The following is a 21,596-nucleotide window of genomic DNA, read 5'->3' as shown; positions in this document are numbered from 1 at the left end:
GTCTGTTTCCACCCTTCAGGATTGTTGTTAAATATAAAGTCCTCAGCATGATGCTGAGCACAGGGAAGTGCTCAATAAATCGGCCCCCTTCCCTTTAGAAGCAAAGTCCTCGCCCTTAGGAACCTCCAGTCTGGTGGCAGAGGCAGATATGTTGGTAAAGAGTGCCAACACAAGGCATAATCTCAAAGGCCTTTACCGGGTCTTTAAAAACTGGTCTCCCTTCATCCCGGTCTTCTCTTTCCTAGGCAGTGCTTGCGACCAACCTCCCTGGTAAACTATCCCTGCAAAACCCTACCCCTGCCCTCCAGGCCAGTGGACTTAATATGCTTTCAACCCAGGATGCCAAGAAATCCTATTATTCAGGCAGCCAAGAAGAAACCCTAATCGATGAGATATTGACCTCATATGTGGAGGAAGAGGACCTGGGGGCAGGCAGAAATGGAGTTCTGGGGCTACAGAAGGTTCTGGAAGTGGAAAGAGACTAGGAATGACGAGTCCTACATTCTAATGTGACCTTGGGCAAATTTTATTCTAGCCTTGCAACTCATTATGTGACCGTGAGCAAATTGCATCATGAGCCTCTTTTAGTCTTCTGTAAAATGGGGATAAGTGATATCAGGCTGAACCACACGAAAGCAAAGGAGCAGATGTTGGCAATTTCATACCATTCTACCGGATACCTTTGCACCTGGCAGCTGGAAACCCGTTTGTGGTGCCATTCTGTGAGGGCTGTGATCTCTGGGGCCAGCCGTGCAGCCTCTGTGCAGTCTGTGGCCTGGCCACTCCAAACAAGCCCTGCCTACCTGCCCCCACTCCCACACAGGCAATCTGAGATCAGCTGTCACCATAGTCACCAACTAAACCCACTCAATGTCTTGAGTGCATTCATGCAAAAGGGTTTTAGAGGCTTGGAGCTCACCTGACCTCACCACAGGCCACAGAAGGGAGGCAGGACAAGGCCTGATTTCCCTAGGGCACGCATGGGAAAGTGGAGGATCACCATGTGAGAGGGACACAGCCTTGGCGGGGTGGGATAAGAACCTGCACTTGGTCTCCCTAGGGGAGGAAGCAGCAGACCGCCAGCATTACTCAGGAGAGGTTGGATTACTCCTCTAGGCTCTGGACAAGGAGATGGCCTGTCCACACTGGCTCTGACCCAAGAGACAGCTGCCCCGCACCAAACTCAGCGGCACGCAGCAGCACGCAGCAGCCATATCCTCCCTCAGAAGAGCCAGCGTAAGAAGCATGCGACCCAGGTTCTCTGCTTCTGAATTACCAGGTGACCTTGGGTGAATCCCTGCCAGGCTCCTCAGCCCTTTCACCTGGAGAGTGGAGACCACTGAAGCCCTAACAGAGAAGGGGACAAGGTATAAAAAAGAAGAGGGCCAGAGCAGTCATAAGTCTATTCTTGGGCCATCTGACACCCAGTGGGGAAACAGACACACACTCCTGATCTTGCTGATTCTACCAGGAAATTCCCTCACTGCCAACTAAGCATTTCCACTATCTCCTTCGGAGCTCCTGCAGCACCCAAGATCAGCTTCTCTTTACTTCTTGCTTGGACTAGTGCAGTAGTCTTCTAACCCCACCTCCTCATTCCCTCCTTCGATCCATCCTCCAATAGCGGTATGCATTGTGCAGAAGAGTCCAAGCCTTCGAATCTAGCCCTGGCACTATGCCCCATGGTGCCCATGGCCTTGAGGGAAGTGCTCTTTCACCATTCTGAGCCTCTGAACCCCAAAATGGGAGATGACCGCCTGACCACCTCTTAGCCTTTCCCAACCAGTGCTGCTGCTCTTCCCCCAGGCCCTTGGCTTATACCTCTCATTGCTGGTGTGATAGCCTGAGAGTCCCAGCAAAACCCAGTTGGCTCCAGTGCAGATAGTAAGCATACAGGAACCTCACAATCCCTCCCCTAGAAGGCCCAGATCCCTTTATCTCTCCCTTTTGGATGACCCTCCACATTTCCATTGTGTATTGACAGGTCTCCATTCCTGCATGGTGAAGCCTGACTCATCTCTACCAACCTCAAAGCACGGTACCGTGTCTGTGTGTGTGTACACACAATGCCCTGCCCTGCCCCCATACCCTGGGCCCCAATTCAGCCTTCCTCATCCCTCCCAGGTCTCTGTGACCCACCCTGCAAATATCATCAGATTAATCTCATTAGATGATAAGCTCCATCTTGCCATACCCTGCTCAGAACTCTCAAGGCTCCCCAGCCCCTTCAGCATAAGATCCAAACTCCTGAGCTTGACATTCAAGCCCTTTCTGTGACAACTGGCTGATGGAGGGCAGGGGTGGATATGAACTTGACAAACACTGCTTGGTGACAAATCTGAAGGACTATGGTCAGTGGGCTTTTCCTGATGGCCACCTTTTGGTGATGTCCTCTCTGCTGGGAAAGGCTTCTCCCTCTTCTGGCAAATTCTGACTCATCCTCCAAGGCCCAGGTCACATGCGCCCCCCCCACCCCCGCCCCGGGAAGCCTTTCCTAACCCCCCTATAGTCCAAGTCTCTGAGCTTCTCAAGGCCATCTTTGCTCTTCTCATCCCTCAGCAGTGTCACTGAATTCAAAGTCTATCTCCCTTAGCAGGCTGGGAGGCGGTCCCATCCCTCATCTGTGCCCCGTGCCCAGCGCAGGACCAGGCACAGAGGGGAAGGAGTGCTAAATAACAGGTATGGTCCTGCATTTCCATAACCCTGAGACTCAAACATCAGCCAAGAAAGTCCCTACAGGGGTCCCTGGACAAGACTGAGCCATGTAGAAATGACTCAAACAACCAAAACTGAAGAAAAAGAAAAAGAAAAAAACTGTTCCTGGTTTGCCCTCAGGTCAAAAGCTCACAAAATCTCATAGGCCAGGGAGCGGGTTTTAGAAAGGTCTCATTCAGCGGCTCCCTTCCCCCAGACCACTGCTGACCCTCCAAGCCCCAACTCAGCACCTAAAAGCTGAGACGCCCATTTCTTCCTTCTCTGACCCTCACATCCACTCTTCCTCCTCTGATTCCTCCGGGGTGCTAGAGCTGGTGAGGAGCACCCCACTCACCCACCCACCCAGGTCTCTGGACAACAGCATCTACCTCTGAATTTTGCTTCTACCCAAGGCAGCCCTGGGAAGGATCCCCTTGCCCTCCTACTGGGAGGCCCTTGTCTGGGCCACCAAACTGTCTCCTAGAAAGAAAGAAAGGGTTTTACTGGTAAAAAGCAACTACTCTTTAACTGATGGGGAATGGGAGGAGAGGGAGCATATATTCCCTTCTCAGGAACCCACCACAATCACCCATCCCTGCTGGGGCCACCCCTCACATACTTAAGATAGCCATGTCCCCACCCCCACACCAGGCTTTCTGGAAGGGCGGGCACCAGGCTAACACAAGGAGTCTCAAGTCTTGTAGGGAGAAGTACGCCCGGGAGAGGATGCTGAGAAGAGCAGAAGCCCACGCCAGGCGGTTGCAACCTCTGAGCTCCCCAGTTTGTGCCCTGTGTTAGCCCCACCCCTCCTTCCAGTTATACCGGCGCACCGGCGTCCCCCCCAGGCTGGGGCTGCGGACCCCACGAAAGGCCAGTGAGCTTCATTGTATTAGGGCAGAGGACCGGATCGCCTCCAAACACAATTGATGAAGGAGGCTGAAGCCCAGAGAGGGGCAGCTACTCGCCCAAGGTCACACAGCGAGGCCCAAGATGCACCTAGACCTCCCTACTCCCAGCCCCAAACTCTCAGAGCCCTTCGCGCGTGCCCACCAGGGCTCTCGGGCCGCCGGGGTGCAGACACTCCCTCCCCACAACCTGCACACACGCCCCCGGCCCCCTTACCTCCGGGACCCCGGTGGCCCCTGCCTCAGAGCAGGCTCCTGGGCGGGGCGCTCAGGCCTGGCAGGACTAGGCTAGGCCAGCCTAGGTCAGGGCGAGTCCTCTGCTCCCCCTGGAGTGGGGACGCCCTCCGCCAAGTCCCAGCCGGCAGGGATGCTGCTCTCACTGCAAAGTCCAAACTCCCCACCCAGCTCTGTACAAGCTTGTACCCAGGGAGCCCGAGTCAGCCGCGCCGCTGCGGGGCTGCGGGGCTGCGGGAAGAAGCGTGGGGAGGGGCGAGGTGCGGGAAACAGGGAGGAGCCGGAGCGGGGGCCACCCCGCGAACCGCCGCTCAGGCCGCGTCCCCTTTAAGGCCAGCCGGTCTGAGCTCTGGCGGGGGCGAGGCGGGGAGATGGAGGGCTCGCTGCAATGCTTCCTGGGAGATGGAGTTTGCGCTAGGCGTGCCGTGCCGCACAGAGCCCTTGGAGAACTACAAGTCCCGGAGTACTGCGCGCGGCTCCCGCGCCGCCACGCCCCTGGGCTGGGGCTGGGCTCCGGCCCTCCTCCCCCGCCCCCCCCCCCCCCCCTTGCAAAGCTGCGCTGGCCGCCCGTGGAGGGGAGGCTGCAGAGCGAGGGCAGGAGGTGGGTGCGGCGCGGCCGGGGACGCGGGCGCAGAGACAGCCGGTGAGGGGACGTGGGCCCACCTGGCACCTGCCCTACTATGAGAGGTCATCTTTCCTACCTTAGCCTCGCCATTCTCATCTGTGCAATGGGGATGGCATCGCCAGAGGCTGCGGGGGAGGGGGCGATAATTGGGGAGAGGGGGCGGAGCTGGTGGAAGGAGTCTGGATGATGGGGAAGGTTGGAAAAGCCCGGATAAAGAGGGTCGAGACTGTGGGAGGAGTCTGGTGGGGGTGGGGGGGGCAAGGCTGGGCGGAGTCTCTAGGTGTGGAGGAGAACTCGGGTGAGGTCGGAGAAGCGGTTGCCCAGGGCTCGGAGTCAGTGCTGAGAAAGCCGATAAGCCAAGCCGAGGTTAGACTGGTTGGAATGGGCCAAAAAGCACTGGAGGAGGGGCGGAGACACAAAGATGGAAAGATCCTTCCCGGCCATGGAAAGCCCAGGGTCGGCCGCGCGCTGACTTGGTTTGGGTACGGGAGACCCCGAGTGGGCAAACACCCGCGAGTGCACAGAACACCTTCCTTCCCTTGTGATAGAAATAAAGAGCCCATTTCTTGAACCCAGTGCGTCACACACATGATCTCATTCAACTCGCATACACTGGAGAGGCATCACCATTATCTGTTTACAGGAGTAAAGAGAAATGAAGTTGGCCAAAGCCACCTAGGACTCCTTACTCCAAAGAACCCTGCTTTATTTCCTGCAGTCCAAGGAGGCAGAGGTTTAATCTGGAGTGGATGGCAGGGAAGAAACAAAAGTTTAGATGACCCGCCCTATGCAGGTTGCGTGACAGGACCAGCTTCCACCCTTCTGAATGCCAACCTGTAAGGCAACCCTCCTACGGATGTTGTGAAGATGAAATGAGAAGCTGCATTTGAATTGTATAAATTATAATGGTTGTCAGGTGCAGGAAGACCCTAAGGAAGAGAGTGATTGAAATGGAGTGCTTGTGCCTGAGGAAAACCACAAGATGAAGCTTAAGAGTAAGCAGAGAGGATGAAGGAAAATTCTGGAAGAGGATGGGGGGATGGTGTTGGTTGTTGGGCATCTCTGCCACTAAAGAGAATGCAAATGGGGAAGTTGGGTTGCCAGGTCAGGTGGCCTCCCGCCTCCAGCTCACCTTTCCCTATGCTGTGCCCTGCTAGGCAACTCACTGCAGGTTCTGTGTGTGTTACCTGAGTGTAGACAGCACTGTTTCCCACTACAGTGTGGGTTGTGGGGTAATGGAGCAGCCCTGTGGGCTTCTTAGAGATATGAACTGGACAGAACAGGGCTGAAGATACAGCTGTTGAGCGTGGGGAGGCTAGGAAGGGGAGGTAGGTGAAGGGCAGTGCTCCCATATGGACCTTAGGGCTGTGAGCCAGTCTTTTATTGTGGTGGACTGAGTAAGGGGGTGGGTGGGTGGGTGGAGGGAGTCTGATCTGGTTTACTGAGAGACACTTTACTCACTCTGAGTATTGTCACCCTTGAAATTTACCCAGCCACGGTCAATCTCTCTCCTGCACGGTAGTAATTCCTACATTTACTTCCAGGTGGTCACCTGGGCCTTCCTTAGATTCCAAGCGGAAACTTCAAGGAAGTGTTTTAAAATAAAAAATGTTTTAAAATTCAGGAAATGGTAATAAACTTCCCTATTGGTAGATCTCAGTCTGGGGTGAGGAAAATGAATCTGACTAAGCAGGGGAAGAAATTTCCCCTTCTGATAGTCTGCCTGCTTCGGGGAATTGAGAGGGGCAAGATCCCAGCCTCAGCAGGCTAGCCAGGCACCCAGCTACTCAGGTAAAGCAGCTTCTGTAAGGGGTGAAGATAAAATGCTCTGGCGGTGTAGAGAAGGAAGGAAGGAATCCCTGCTGAAGGGCCTGGCAGATGAATGGGATTTTCCTTCAAATCGCAGGCAGAAGGGACGCCAGATACCAAATTGCAGAGAAAGTAGAGGGCCTGGCATGGTTGGTCTCTATGGGAGGGATGATAATAGTATCTACTTCATCTATGAAATCAGCAGACATAAAGTGCCTAGCATAGGAAAAATTGCTCAATAAATGTCAGCCATTGTCATTATTGCTGTAGTTACAGTCACCATCTATCCAGCAATCGACCCAGGCCCACACAGCTAGCCTGATTCGCACACAGGCCCAGGTGATGTCAAAGCCCCTCCAGTTCTTTTTGCCTATCCACAACATTTCTGAGGCCCAGGATGGGCCCCTCTTTGTGAACATTTCTCAGTGAGCTATAACAAGAGTTTCTTTCTTGTGGCAGCAGAACCTCTGGGTTCTGGAGGAGGCAGGGGAAGCAAGTCAACAACCATCTGTTCCCAGCCTGGATCCTAACACAGTGACAGGCCGTCCTCGCATTATGGTTTCTCTGAGTGGTGGTTCTATGGAAAGAGACCGGTCAGTTTTAAATTCTGTCTCCTCCACCAACTGTGAGCTCTTTTAGCTTCACCCTGGTTGGCTACCTCATCCTCCAAGAAACAGCAGCAATGGGACGCCTGGGTGGCTCGGTTGAGCGTCTGCCTTTAGCTCAGGGCATGATCCTCGGATCCAGGATTGAGTCCCACATCGGGCTCCTTGCAGAGAGCCTGCTTCTCCCTCTGCCTCTCTGTGTCTTTCATGAATAAATAAGTAAAATTAAAAATAAATAAAATTTTAAAAAACCAGCAGCACATGGAGAGGAAAAGACTAGATTGTAATGCTTCTTGGGAGTAGTAATAACAAGCCTGTGTACTGAACCTGGCTGTTTATTGTGGTCGGGCACTCTGACTGGAATTTTACATCTGGAGTCCCTAAGAGGGAAGCATTCTTTTCTTCCCCCTTTCAAAATAAAAATATTTTTAGAACTTTCAAGGCTACAGAAAAGTTCAAAGAATGGCCTTTCACCTAGCTGCACCAATGTCACCCTTTGCTGATTTTCCTTTCACCACACAGACACGCCTTTTTGCTGAACTATGTAAAAGTTACAGATGTCTTGACACCTGTCCCCTAAATTCTTCAGCATGTATCTCCTAATTACAAAATTCTCCAACATGACCATAATACCATTCTCATACCTAAGAAAATTTGAAAGAAGTCTAATAAACAGTGGATGCTCAAATTTCTCCAACTGCCAAAAAATATCTTCTGTAGGTTATTTTTTTTTATTATTGGAGTTCAATTTGCCAACATATAGCATAACACCCAGTGCTCATTCCATCAAGTGCCCCCCTCAGTGCCCGTCACCCAGTTACCCTGTAGGTTATTTTTTTATCAGATGTCATCAAGATTCATGCATGATAGTCTTATCTCTTTAATCATCTCATTTCATCTAGATAAGCCTCCTCGACCTGTGTGAATTTGTGTTTGATTCTTTTATCAGTGATTAGTCAGGGTTCTTTTTTCTTTCTGATGATGCTGTGTCCTTACTGCATCACATCGGGAAGTGTGTGATACCAGGGTCCTACCATCCCTGAGTGCTAAATTCGATTGTTGGTTAAGGCCGTGATTGCCTGATCTCTCCATTTTTGTAATTTTTCCCTTTGTAATTAGTCTTTGCAGTGGTTCTTTGAGACTGTCCAAATTGTGTGCTCCCTGTTCTTCTCACTACATCCGTTGGTGATCCTTGCCCAAATTGCAACATTGAGGGTTTCAAAATGGTGATTTTTCTAATATGCCATTCTTTCTGTATTTATTGGCTGGTATTCTTTGTTATAGAATCATTTTTTCCTCTGTGTGTCTTTGTCTCTTCTTCCCATCTCTTTTTTTTTTTTTTTTCCTTTTTGGAGTAACATAGACTCATAGTTTTGGGGTGTTTTTTTGTTTTGTTTTAAAGATTTTATTCACTCAAGAGAGACACAGAGAGAGAGAGAGAGAGGCAGAGACATAGGCAGAGGGCAGGGAGCCCAAATATGGGACTCGATCCCAGGACCCCGGGATCACGCCCTGAGCCGAAGGCACACGCTAAACCCCTGAGCCATCACCTGGACGTCCCTCATGATTTTTTTTTAATTCAATGTGTGATATATATATAGCCCATTATCATCATTAATCTTTTTTGGTACTCAAATTATTCCAAATTTGGCCAAGGAGAGTCCTTCAGGCCAGCTCCTCTGTTGTGTTTTGGTATCATTGAGATATAAATCACATGTAATGATTTGATATATGTATATATTGTGAAATGATTACCATGATAAGTTTAGTTACCATCCATCACAATGCAGAGTTATAAAAATATTTTTTTCTTTGATAAGAACTTTTAAGATCTCCTCTGTTCTTTGGACAGGATCTCATTAATCTTTGATTGTTTCTTTGCTATCTGGCAAGAGATGTTCCAGGCTCACCTTGCATTTTTTTCTGTCAAAGTCCTGTAATCATCAATTTCCCCAGGAAACCCTGGTTTCTTTTTGTAGGAGATAACATTTAGAAACCAAGGACTGGGGCCAGGTGTGCTCATTGTTACTGGAATATCATTTCTAGGCTGTTTGAGCAGAGCTAAGAAATGAATAAATGGATGAATGGGCAGGCAGATGAATAATTATCAGTAGATTTACTATTGTTGCAACTGGTCCTTACTGTGTAGAAAGAATAGGTTGCATAGCAAGTAGTTTCATTATGGAAGCTCAGCGGTGACAGTAATGTAGGAAATTGCATAGAAAGCCCATGCCTATTGCAGGACTTCATGAGTGGACAGACTATTATCTAAAACCTCTGTGGCTGGCTTCAGTCTTTTGCTCAAAACCTAGACTAGAGGACACCAGGCTGCCTCCAAAGGACTGGTTCTCTGAGGAATGCCCAAGCCCAGAACCTCCTCCAGGTCATGACTCAGAAATCAAGAATGCAGATGAAGCCCTGGACCAGGGATTTATTCGCTCTGCATTGGTGAAATAAGAATAATGTAATCTGTCCTACCAGGATCCCAGAGTTGTTGTAAGAATATATATATATTTTAATTACCAACCAGTCTTTTCAACAGACATATTACAAAATTCCTTCTCTTTTTTGTTTTAATACTATAGTTTGAAATGTCATTGCATTATAGTGCTATTTAATACATTACTAGTAGTTACTAGTTATCTTAACTAGCATCTAAGGTAATTATTTTTCTTCAGATATTTTCAGGTTATCACTCATCAATTTCTCCAAAGTAAACTTTTAATCTTTTTTTTAATCCTTTGAAAAAATACTATTGGGATTTGGACAAGGATAGCGTAACAACTGTAGTTGATTTTAGAAGAACTTTAAGATATTTCATCTTTCTCAGAAGTATTATAAGTCTCTATTCAAATCCTATTTATGCTCCTTAATAAAATATAATGGCTTATATTACTGGAGGGGGCACAAGCTTTGGAGAAAGACCTCATTTGGAATTCTAGTCTGCTGCCTCTAACTGTGTGATCTTAAGCAGCTGTCCTCGCTACTCTGTGCTTCAATTTTATAACCCTAAAAATTAGGATGATACTTATACCTATCTCACAGCATCAGTGTGGTATTTTAATGAAACAATCTATAAGAAAATGCCTCACATAGCTCAGGGCATGTCCTCAGTTCTCAGGAAATTTTGATTCTCTATGCCCTGGTCTTTTTTTTTTTTTTTTTTAATTTTTTTATTTTATTTATGATAGTCACAGAGAGAGAGAGAGAGAGAGGCAGAGACATAGGCAGAGGGAGAAGCAGACTCCATGCACCGGGAGCCTGATGTGGGATTCGATCCCGGGTCTCCAGGATCACGCCCTGGGCCAAAGGCAGGCGCCAAACCGCTGTGCCACCCAGGGATCCCTATGCCCTGGTCTTTATGTAGGTCAGAATCAAATTGAGATGGCAAGTATAAGAGCACCTGGTAAGAGGTAGGAGGGGCACGAGTGCCAGATCTCTCCAACAGCCATTGCTCACAGCACAGACTTTGCAGTTAGACGGGCCTAGACTTGATTTCTGGGACTACCACTGTTTGGGGCAGATTCCTACCTCTTAGAGCCTGAGGTTCTCATTTGTAAAATGGAGATAATACTTTTCCTTGAAGGAGCATTGAATGAGCTAACACGTGTAACACAACTAGTGCAGGTATGGTACACAGCCGGTACTTAACAAGTATTAACTGTATCCTTCATGAGCATTGCAGGAACAGGTGGGTTCCAGGACAGAGTTTTAAAGTAGGACTCTTGAGCAATGGCTTGGCTGCCCTTCCTTACAGGACATCTGCTCTCAAAGAATTCTGTTTTCTGTGGCACAGAAAGTAGACGTTGCAACCGGGTGATTTTCAGGCCCCAGACTAGAATTGCCCTTCACATGGCACCCAGAGGGGCCTTAAGATTCCCTCTCATTTGGGTCACAGACCCATTTCAGGGAGGACAGAATTCCAGCAGCAACTCCCAAGTCCCCAGGTCCCCTGGCCTTCCTAACCCAGTCAGATGGCCTGAGGATCCGCAGGGCATAATTTCCTGGTTTGACACCAGTCTTTTTCTCCAAGAGGGAAATAGGGCTGAGCTTTTTTCTTGGTTCTTTTCAAGTTGTGAGGCAGACTTAGAAAGTCTCCTGCTTCAGAAAAAATTACTCATTCAGAAGCAGTGGTGGGATTTCTTTTATCTGTTTCCTGATTCAGTTTGCATTCTCATCCATCTTTTTTTTTTTTTTTCAGATTTTATTTATTTATTTGAGAGAGAGAGCACCAGGCAGGGGGTAGGGGCAGAGGTAGAGGGAGAAGCGGAGTCCCTGCTGAACGAGCTCACTGCAGGGCTCAATCACAGGACCCTGAGACCATGACCTGAGCTGAAGGTTGACGTTTAACCGACTGAGCCACCCAGGCTCCCTTTTCATCCATCTTTTCTACTCTGGCTTTGAAAAACCTGGCTTTTCCACTGCTTTGTCATTAGACATCATCAGCTGCTGTTGAAATAGAAGGGCTTGGGCCTCTCAGTGGACTTGCCCTGTGTCAGCCATAGAGGCATTCTGGGCCATCTCCAGGTCCTGTCCCCACGTTCTTTGATGGGAGGGGCAGAGCCCAGGCTGCCAGTGGACTAGCCACCCAAGGACCCTACCCATCTGGTCTAGACAGAGAATAAGGGAGTGTGCATCTCTCACTCACGTTGAGACCCTGTGGCAGGAAGGATGAATGATCAAAGGTGTTGGACCCACACAGAACTAGATTCAGATCCCAGCTCCTCCACTGACTCTTCAACTTTCTGAGCCTCAGCTTCCTCATATCTCACAGGGTCCTTATAAAGACATTGAATGAGAAAATGCATGTACAGCATTTAACACAATGCTATCATATTTTTCTCTATGTTTTTGTTACAAATAAAATGCCACTAAGTGTTACATGAAGCTCCTCAGGTAGTGAGAACAGGTGAGCACTCAGTAAATGGTAGCTATCTTGCCAAGCAGGACAGTATTTTTAAAGGATCCTTTGGAGATTCTTAAATTTGTTTGAAGCTATTACAGCTTTTTGTCACTATTACAACTCTTCGCAGCCTGAGAGGGCTGAGGATGGGCTCTCTGCTAGCTGGCTGTGTGTCCTGAGTAAATCATTAGTCTCTCTGAGTCCCATTTTCCTATCTGCCAAATGGAGAATAATGCTTACTTTTAGGGTTGCTATAAGAATTTAAAAAGCTGGTGACTGTGAAGGCCTTGGAAGTAGTAAAATGCTCAGTAAACATTCATTCCTTCTCTGTCTCAGTCTCTCCATGCTGCCCTCCTCCCATCCCCATGTCACCAGCATCCGCTATGTGCTAGGCAGTGCCCATGCAGGGACATGAGATGTGTCGTTGCTCTCAAGGAGATCACAACTTAGGCAGTGGTTTTCAAAAATACATTTTATCACAACCCCCCAGTATGAAGATATATTTTATATCACAATCCAGTTCATATACAAACTGAAACAAAAATTTCCCAATAATATATGTAGCCAGTTACAACCCATTGTATTGCTTTCATGACATGATCACAATCTTGATTCATTTTCCAGTTTATGAAGTCATTTACACATAGTAAAATTTACCCTTTTGAGGTATACAATTACATAAATTGTGTAACCTTTATAACAGTCATTTGACTACCACCACATTGAGAGATAGACTATATCTATCACTCCAAAATATTCCCTCTTGCCTCTTTGTACTCAATCTCTTCCCCAGTCCAGGCCTGAGCAATCACATATCTTATTTCTGTCTCTACAATTTTGCCTTTTTCAAAATGTTCTATAAATAGGATCACCTGCCGGGATGCCTGGGTGGCTCAGCAGTTGAGCATCTGCCTTTGGCTCAGGGCATGATCCCATGGTCCCAGGATCGAGTCCTACATCGGGATCCTCATGGGGAGCCTGCTTCTCCCTCTGCCTATGTCTTTGCCCCTCTCTCTCTCTCTCTCTTTCATCTTAAAAAAAGGATTTTATTTATTTATTCATGAGACACACAGAGAGAGAGGTAGAGACATAGCAGGGGGAGAAGCAGGCTCCCTGTGAGGAGCCTGATGTGGGGGACTCGATCCTGGAACCCTGGGATCACACCCTGAGCCGAAGGCAGACGCTCAACCACTGGGCCACCCAGGCGTCCCATAAATAAAATCTTTAAAAAAAAAAATAGGATCACCTGCCATGTAACCTTTTGAGGCCAGCTTTCTTTTACTTCACATAATGCTTTTGAAATTCTTCTGTTGTGGTATAAGTCAGTAGCTCCTCTCTTAGTATTCCTGAGTCATTCCCTTGTATGGTTGTACCACAGTTTGTTTACCATTTACATTTCAGTTGTTTCCAGGTTTGGGCAATTATGAATAAGGCTGCTATAAATACTCAGGTACACGTTTTTGCATGGATGTATGTCTTCATTTCTATGGGTACATAACTAGGAGTAGGATTGCTGGGTCATGTGGAAACCATATGCCAAACTGCTTTCCACAGTGATTGTACCACTTTGCATTCTCACCAGCAATGCATGAGAGTTTCCACTGTTCTGTGTAGTCAGCAGCATTTGGTGCTATCGGATTTTTTTATTGGAGCCATTTTAATAGGCATCTAATGGTCTCTAATTGTAGTTTTAATTTTCGTGTCCCTCATGACTACTGCTCTTGAGCATTTTCTCGTGTTTATTTGTCTATATGCCTTCTTTGGTGAAGTATTTGTTTAGATTGTCTGCCTGGTTTTTCATTAGGTTGTCTGTTTTCTTCTGAGTTTTAAGAGTTCTTTATATATTCTGGTTAACAATCCTTTATCAGATCTATGTTTTGCAAATATTTTCTAACAGTTTGTCTTATTTTCATTTTCTTAACAGTATCTTTTGAAGAGAATTTTTTCCTTTGGATAAAGTCTAGTTTGTCGATTTTGTTTCATTTTGTTTTTATGATTTGTGCCTTTTGGGTCCCAGCCAAGAAATCTTGGCCTAACCCAAAGTCATAAAGGTTTTCTCCTGGAAGTTTTATAGTTTTCAAAAGATTTTACGTTTAGGTCTATGATCTGTTTGGAGTTAATTTTTCCTACATGGTCCAAGATATGGGTTGAGGTTCTTTTTTTTGCATGTGGATTTCCAGTGAGCTGCATCTTGATAAAGCCAGGGAGGAAGACCATGATCATAACATGATGGATTGGTGGGCACTGCCAGGGGGACTGTGCAAAGGGCCAGGAAGCCCAGGTACTAGGCTCAGGCAGTTGCGTGGCTGGGAAGAATTCACTGCACTTTCAGGGGAAGAGAAATTCTGTATTAGGCCTTCTGGTAGCCATGGAACATCCAGTTGGAGATGTCCAGCAGACAGCTGAGTGCACCCCAGGGGCTGTAGCTCAGTGAGGATGGTTCATCCCCACCTGACCACAAGCCCCCCCAACACCCCGGAGATGCCAGTTCCTTTTTTTTTTTTTTTTTTAAAGATTTTATTTATTTATTCATGATAGTCACAGAGAGAGAGAGAGAGAGGCAGAGACACAGGCAGAGGGAGAAGCGGGCTCCATGCAGGGAGCCCGATGTGGGACTCGATCCCGGGTCCCCAGGATCGCGCCCTGGGCCAAAGGCAGGCGCCAAACCGCTGCGCCACCCAGGGATCCCTAGATGCCAGTTCCTGTCTTCATGTGTAATGGTGCCTTTTACACCGGGCGGGGCCTGTGCATCCGTGATGGTGGACACAGTGGTGCTGCCCCTAGAAAATAGGGTGTTAAAGGACTGAGCTTTGTGACTTGTGGGCATGGGGAGAATACCACAGAGCGGGGGGCAAGGTGGTCAGAAAACATGGCACCTAACTAGTCTCTTCCCCATCTGCCTGCCCCACCCTCTCCTCAGATGATGACAGAAGCCACATGGCTGGGAGGCAGAGGCAGGAAAGCAGCTCTCCTGCCTTTGCAAGCAGAGAAATAGGAGTTTGGGTATCTACCCAAGAGCCCCCAGATATGCCCTGACTGCCTCCCCCACCCACAGTGCTCTGTGCTCTTCAGCACTAAATTCAGTGGAGATATGGGGTCTGGCCCACAGAACCACGGGGAAAGACAGCCCAGCCTCTCGGATGGCTGAGTCTGCTCTTTCCATTGGAGCTAAGCCACTTTGCAGAGCCTGGCCCTTAAGTCAAGGAGAGAGACTGACAACTAAAATATGCAAATTACTATCTAGAAAGGAAGGGAGATCCTGGAATAAGGAAGGGGGCAGCCCTGGCTCCTGGGTCCATCACCTCCTGGGTGACCAAACTGACCAGACCCAGCCCCGAGCCAGAGCACCTCCCCCCAGCTGCAGGGCTCTGCACAGCCCCTCGCCCACCCCTTCTGTTGGACTTCCCCACTGTCTAGCAGCCCATCTGCTCCAGGCTTCTGCTGCCGATTTTGCAACTTCATCATGGCTTGTTTCTCTTCAGGCACTCCAGATGGTTAATGCCTTTCTGCAATATCAAAATGCCCCATGAGATGGGGAAGGAATCATGAGGGGACTGCCTCCCGGCCCCCGACAGTTGGGTGGGGCTGCTCCATCCACCAGCATGGCCTCCATCCTCTGGCAGGGGTCTCCATCCTCTGGAGTAAGGGGGCCTTGGTATAACCAGCCTCAGAAGGCAAGTGTGGTGAAGGTGAGAAGTGCTCTGGCCTGCTCGCCACACTTGCTGGATGACTTTGGGGGAAGTCCTGCCTGAGACTTCTGTTTTCCCATCTGAACAGTAAACATGACAGGACTCATTCCTGACCCACTCCCACAGCTCTTGGCCCATCCTCCTCACCACTGCAGCCTCACTACCTCGTGTCTTGGTGTCCTCGCCAGCTGGGCTCTTCTCGTGAGCAGAACTGGAGCTAATTCTACCCTATGCCCCTCAGGCCCAGCATCAGGGAAGCATTGCCTAATCTGTTCCACAGGTGGGATCTTGGGAAAGTATCATGTGAGAAGCTACAAGGGTACATCCCCTGCTTTCTAGAACCTTAAAGAGAAGTTAGACTCCAAGACTTCAGGTTGAAGGAGACTCGCCAGCCTTAGACGCTAGAGGCTGCAAGGTGGCAGGGAAGGGGGGATTTGTTAAGAATCGGGTAAAGTTTCAGTTTGCACTGAAATTTAAGGTTTCAGAGGAGGCTGGGGTGTCTTCATGATGGGAAAGGGCAGGCCACCAGGAGCCAAGAGCATCTTCATAGCAGGGCAAGTTGTTAAAGGAGGATGAGATTCCAAGAAAGGCTATCAGAGCCCAGAGGTCTGAGTGGCCCATTGTAAGCCTGGGAAATAGATGGAAATGGCACTACTCATAGCCAGTCATTATGAATGCTTTGAGATAGAAAAATAATAAGACGTCATGGGTACAGCAGCAGGGGTGCCAGGCTTGGAGACATAAGTCTCAGAGCATTTGCTAGGTACTTAGAATGTACCAGTGTTTGGCTGGTAAGCATGTACATATTTTTGTCTCTCATATAAAGGGACCTGGGTTTGAATCCTGGCACAGCCAGCCCTTCATCTCTCTGAGCATGGGGAATGAATCCTGGCAGTGTTCTTCATGTACATGATAGGAATGGATGGTAGTATTATCTATGTCAAAAGATGTATGTAAGCAGATTGTGTAAGAGCGAGTAACAGAGCATCCATCCAGTCCAAGCACATTTTCTTTTGTTCCTTAGTACAGTGGTTCTCTGTCTTAACTGAACATTTTGAATCACCAAGGGTGCTTTTAAAAAACACCAGTTCTGGGGTATTAAAGACCACTTACAATGATCTCTGGAGGGTAAGAACCATACTTTGTTTTTTCTTTTCTTTTTTTTTTTTTTTTTAAACTCCCTAGTGAGCCTAATGTGCTTTAGATGGTGTGGTTATTATCAACCATCCATTTGTTTATCAAGCATTCATTCATTTCAAGCTCTAGGACTGTAGGCTTGATCTATAATAAGCAGTTGAGAACTATGCATACATAGATGTTATGGACTGAATGCTTGTGTCTCCCTAAGTTCTGTGTTGAAATCCTAATCTCCAGTGTGATGGTATAAGGAGTTAGAACCTTTGGGAGGTGATTAGGCCATAGGAGTTGAACCCTCATGAACAGGATTAGTGCCTTTATAAAAGAGACTCAGGGATCCCTGGGTGGCACAGAGGTTTGGCGCCTGCCTTTGGCCCGGGGCGCGATCCTGGAGACCCGGGATCGAATCCCACGTCGGGCTCTCGGTGCATGGAGCCTGCTTCTCCCTCTGCCTGTGTCCCTGCCTCTCTCTCTGTGACTGTCATAAATAAATAAAAATGTTTAAAAAAAATTAAAAAAAAAAGAAACTCCAGAGAGTTCTATTGCCCCTTCCATTACAAGAGGACACAGAGAGAAGATGGTCATTACCAGACACCAAATCTGCCTACACCTTAATCTTGAGCTTTCCAGCCTCCAAAACTGTGAGAGATAAATACTTAAGCCAACTAGTCTATGGTATTCTTTTATACCAACCCCAACAGAGTTAAGACAGCAGATATGGTTGGGTAATTTCTCACTTTTCTCCCTGTCTAGAACCACTTTCCAACACCCCAGCCTCCTGCCATGTCTGACCCCATCACACTGAATGTCGGGGGGAAGCTCTACACAACCTCACTGGCAACCTTGACCAGCTTCCCTGACTCCATGCTGGGTGCCATGTTCAGTGGGAAGATGCCCACCAAGAGGGACAGCCAGGGCAACTGCTTCATTGACCGCGATGGCAAAGTGTTCCGCTACATCCTCAACTTCCTGCGGACCTCCCACTTGGACCTGCCTGAGGACTTCCAAGAGATGGGCCTGCTCCGAAGAGAGGCTGACTTCTACCAGGTGCAGCCCTTGATTGAGGCACTGCAAGAGAAGGAGGTGGAGCTGTCCAAGGCCGAGAAGAATGCCATGCTCAACATCACCCTGAACCAGCGTGTGCAGACAGTCCACTTCACTGTGCGGGAGGCACCTCAGATCTATAGCCTCTCCTCCTCCAGCATGGAGGTCTTCAACGCCAACATCTTCAGTACCTCTTGCCTCTTCCTTAAGCTCCTTGGCTCCAAGCTCTTCTACTGCTCCAATGGCAATCTCTCCTCCATCACCAGCCACCTGCAGGACCCCAACCACCTGACTCTGGACTGGGTGGCCAATGTGGAGGGCCTGCCAGAGGAGGAGTACACCAAGCAGAACCTCAAGAGGCTCTGGGTGGTGCCAGCCAACAAGCAAATCAACAGCTTTCAGGTCTTCGTGGAAGAGGTACTGAAAATTGCTCTGAGTGATGGCTTCTGCATTGATTCTTCTCACCCACATGCTGTGGATTTTATGAACAATAAGATTATTCGATTAATACGGTACAGGTAAAAGGACCCCAGCAACCCTGGTGGGGGGCTCCCAAGAAGCTCCACATCACCCAAGATCTTGGAGAGTGTCTCACCAGTGGTGTGAGGCAGGGCGCTACTAATCTGTATTAATCGCATAGCAGGACTTGATTCACCCCACAGTGCAGTCTACCTATAGGAATCCATGTGTTCTCTCAACGGAGCCACCTTTTTTCCTTGCCACTTTGAGCTAGAGATGGGCAGTTTGTCATGACAAATGAAGTATCTGCCAATGTGTCCTAAAGGCCACAGGAGGGCTTTCTGGCTACAGAGGAATGGCTGGTTCTTCATGGGTACCAGCGCTCTCTGTATCACTAGGCAGTGCCTCTCTCAGCCCTCTGTGAAAGGAGCCCCTCATGGAAGGGAGGGGGTGAAAACAGGGAGCTCCCTTCAGTTCCCCAGGACGTAAAGTCACCAGATAGTCCCACTCCTCCTGCTCCTCTGTCCCTAGGATGTAGCCAGGACCTTGGACTTGTTCACCCAGCAGCAGCCACATTTGGCTGGCTCAGAAATGCAGAAGGATTTCAGAGCTGCGTTCTTGACCGACCCACACTGTGGCGGGGAGAGATTTGAGCTGTGGCATGGCCCAGATGAGGGAGCGTCCAGCCAGGGTTCAGAAGATGGGGATATCCCTCTTGACTGAGTCAAATATAGTAGACATTTGGGGATTTCTCACTTCAGAGATGAGTTGTTGTCCTACAAAGATTTTAAAGTATCTGGAGCCAGTGCAATGAAAGGCATTTCATGATGTGGACTGTTACATGATTTTTGTAATCCTTTTCCCAAGAATTTGAAGTATCATTGAAACAGATCATTTTAAACAAATAATATTATGGACTCTCAGGGTTGGAAAAGAATCCAGTGGTCACTTAGTCCTCCCCAGCTCCCAGCACACCCCAACCCATGTGGGGCTGAGTGCCTCGCCCCAGGACCTTCAAAGTGATCATATATCCCTGCTTGCATACCTCCGGCGAAGGGAAGCTCATCATGCCCAAGGCAGTCCCTGCCATGACTGGCCAGGGCTGGCTGTTAAAAAGCTCTTCCTTCCATCGAACCAAAATCTGTCTTTCCACTCCCATTTTCTAGTCTTGGTTCTAGACCTGCCTTCTCACCCACACGTATACTTTCTCTTTCAAAATAGTCACCTTAAGAAGCCAGACACTTAATCCTGACTATATTACTACTTTGGAATTAGGTTCCCAATAGCATTTGTCTTCAGAACCAAGGTCAGCCCATCCTCCACCCACACACCCCCTACACCTACCATCCATTGTAAGTCAGTCCCATTTTGTGATGGCTTTGCTTTGTTTGTGACCACAATTTCACCCATCTTCTCACCAGCCATGGCTCCGCATAGCTTTTGACCACTTCCTGTTGGAGAATGAAGATTTGTCCTCTCAAGAAAGTGTTGCCAGAGGAAGGAGCCCAGGGGCTCCTAGGAGAGGGTGCAGCAAGGAGCCCAGGAGTGGGCTGGACACTCTTAGAGTATCCTATCCTACGACACTGCTCTGAAAGACACAGCCTTCCACTGTGGCACTGTTTCCTCCTTGAGGGAAGGTCTAGGGCAAGACACCCCAAGCCACCACTTCCCAGGGGGTGATGAACAGTGCAGACCTCAGATCTGCACATTATGATTCATCCCTGGAGCATGGCCTTGGAAGTCCCACAATTTTCCCCATTGGGCAGAGACCCTCAGACAACACCAGGGAAGCCTAGTGACATAGTCACCCACTGGCTGAAGAAGGGGCGTCTTGTAGTTACAGCCTGGGGATAGGGAGCCGGTATGCTAGGCCGTGAGCAAAGGCTGCATCTGTTAGGTAATAAAGGCCTCTTCCTCATACAGGGGGACCCAGGAGTCTCTGACAGCTGTCCCAGGCCACCAGGCCAATGATACTCAAGAAAGTCACTCAGGGGAATCCAGATTAGAACAGGTTAGAACAGGTCACAGAAGCTGTGACCCAACAGTTGAAGGAAGAAGTCTTGTAAATCACTGCTACCCGTTTCTCCTCCATAAAAAGTCTCTTTCTCCATCTTTTCGGTGCTTCTTAATTCACACAGCTTGATGTTAGAGAAAGTAAAGGACCTGTGAAGTCACTAATGTGCTATGTGACTTTGTGCAAGTCACTCACCTCACTGAGCCACCTCCATTTCTGCATCTGTGAAATGGGCATAACAATAATACATAACCCTACCTACCTCACAGGGCTGTTGTGAGGATCAAATGAAATAACGTATATGAGAATCCAATATACATGATAAATGGTGTTGCTATTTTGTGTCTGCTTATAAGGGTAAAAAAAAAAGCTGGCCTTGGAGTCAAGCTGACCTGAATCTGAATTCTGGCTCCTTTCCTCACTGTGTGACCTGGGATAGGTCACCAGGCCGCTCTGATATGTTTCCTCCTGGGGTAACAACCCCACCTCCCAGTGTTATGTGACTTAAATGAGCTGTGAAAAATTCCTAGCTAGGCCTGGCGCATAGGAACCCCATAAATGCTTGTTCCTTCAGGAAGTAATCGTGATGCACTGCTGTGAGTACAGTTCAACAAGCTTATGTGGAGCACTTGGGGTGTGAGCCCCAAGGATGCAAACAGCCACAGTAAGTTCAATCTTGAAAGGCTCAGAGGACCACAAAATGTGCTGTGGGAGCTTGGAGAAGGCAAACTCAGTTTTTAGCAAGGGCTTGATGGATGGCCAAGTTGGGCCTTTAGGGGTAGGTTGGGTTGTGATAGCTAAACAGGGTACCACTAGTACAGGACACAGCAGGAGCAGAGACCGGGGAGGTGGGCAGGAAGGGGGAGCCCTCACAGCTCCAGCGTCAGGGGAGCAACAGGTGGTGCACTGAGCACACTCTGCGTCCCTCTCCAGTGAGTGCAGCCATCTGCCTTGCAAAACAGAGCATGGAGCGGTTCAGGGAGCAGCATCCCAGAGGACGAGTGAGTTGGAGTGAGCAGGCACTGGGAGGCGGAGGTGTGCATCTTGTGAGCCCTTCCCTGCCCTGAAGAAGACCTAATGCTGATCAGTGAGCTCAACCAGACTCAGCTTAGCCTTTCACACAGCTAAGAGCTTTGTCCCAACTGAAGGGCAATGCCAGGCACATGTTTGTTGACTCTCTGTTCCTGCCCCAGGTGTGGTGCCATGCATGCAGAGGGATGGTCAGGAAGGGGGCTGGACAGAAGCCTAAGGCACCTTGGTGTTACCACTTCCTGAGGCCAGCCACCACATAGGGCCCCTGCATGTTTGAAGGCCACCTCAGGCACTCCTTCCTGTGACCTTCCTGTGACCTCAGAGTCACCTAAAGCCCTTTGCCCTCTTATGAAGGACAAGCCTTGAACCTTTCTGTTCTGCCTTCAGGCCAGAGCTCCCTGTGCAGAGGGAGCCATGGTATACTCCTGCCCTCCTCCCTACCCCTG

At 48.8% G+C, this 21,596-nt stretch overlaps 2 protein-coding genes across 5 annotated transcripts in view; one reads left to right on the top strand and one right to left on the bottom strand.

The window, feature by feature from the left end:
- Window positions 1-21,596, bottom strand: part of USP35 (ubiquitin specific peptidase 35) — a 79,207-nt gene that overhangs the window by 49,402 nt on the left and 8,209 nt on the right. Inside the window, exon 1 of one of the 2 annotated variants that reach the window (XM_072794792.1) lies at window positions 3,817-4,266. The exons of the other annotated variant lie outside the window; for it this stretch is intronic. The gene's annotated coding sequence lies outside the window, so the exon portion shown is untranslated. Of the gene's footprint in view, window positions 1-3,816; window positions 4,267-21,596 lie in introns of those variants that run through there. 2 annotated transcript variants of the gene reach the window in all.
- KCTD21 (potassium channel tetramerization domain containing 21) lies at window positions 4,353-20,455 on the top strand. Of its 3 annotated transcripts, none has more exons than XM_072794807.1 (2): window positions 4,353-4,434; window positions 17,355-20,455. In XM_072794807.1, exon 2 carries the CDS (start codon window positions 17,385-17,387, stop codon window positions 18,165-18,167), a length of 783 nt encoding a protein of 260 aa, XP_072650908.1. In that variant the 5' UTR covers window positions 4,353-4,434; window positions 17,355-17,384; the 3' UTR covers window positions 18,168-20,455. The 3 variants fall into 3 exon arrangements, with proteins under 3 accessions (XP_072650908.1, XP_072650909.1, XP_072650910.1); XM_072794808.1 differs by having other exon boundaries at window positions 4,359-4,476; XM_072794809.1 differs by lacking the exon at window positions 4,353-4,434 and adding an exon at window positions 4,500-4,520.

The sequence above is a fragment of the Canis lupus genome, chromosome 23, assembly GCF_048164855.1.
Source record: "Canis lupus baileyi chromosome 23, mCanLup2.hap1, whole genome shotgun sequence".
Lineage (NCBI taxonomy): Eukaryota > Metazoa > Chordata > Mammalia > Carnivora > Canidae > Canis > Canis lupus.
The sequence above is the reverse complement of the archived record's forward strand: the minus strand, read 5'-3'. Positions and strand labels throughout refer to the sequence as shown.

Coding starts and splice junctions, on each gene's coding strand:
- KCTD21 (XM_072794807.1), top strand. CDS start 17,385: ATGTCTGACCCCATCACACTGAATGTCGGGGGGAAGCTCTACACAACC.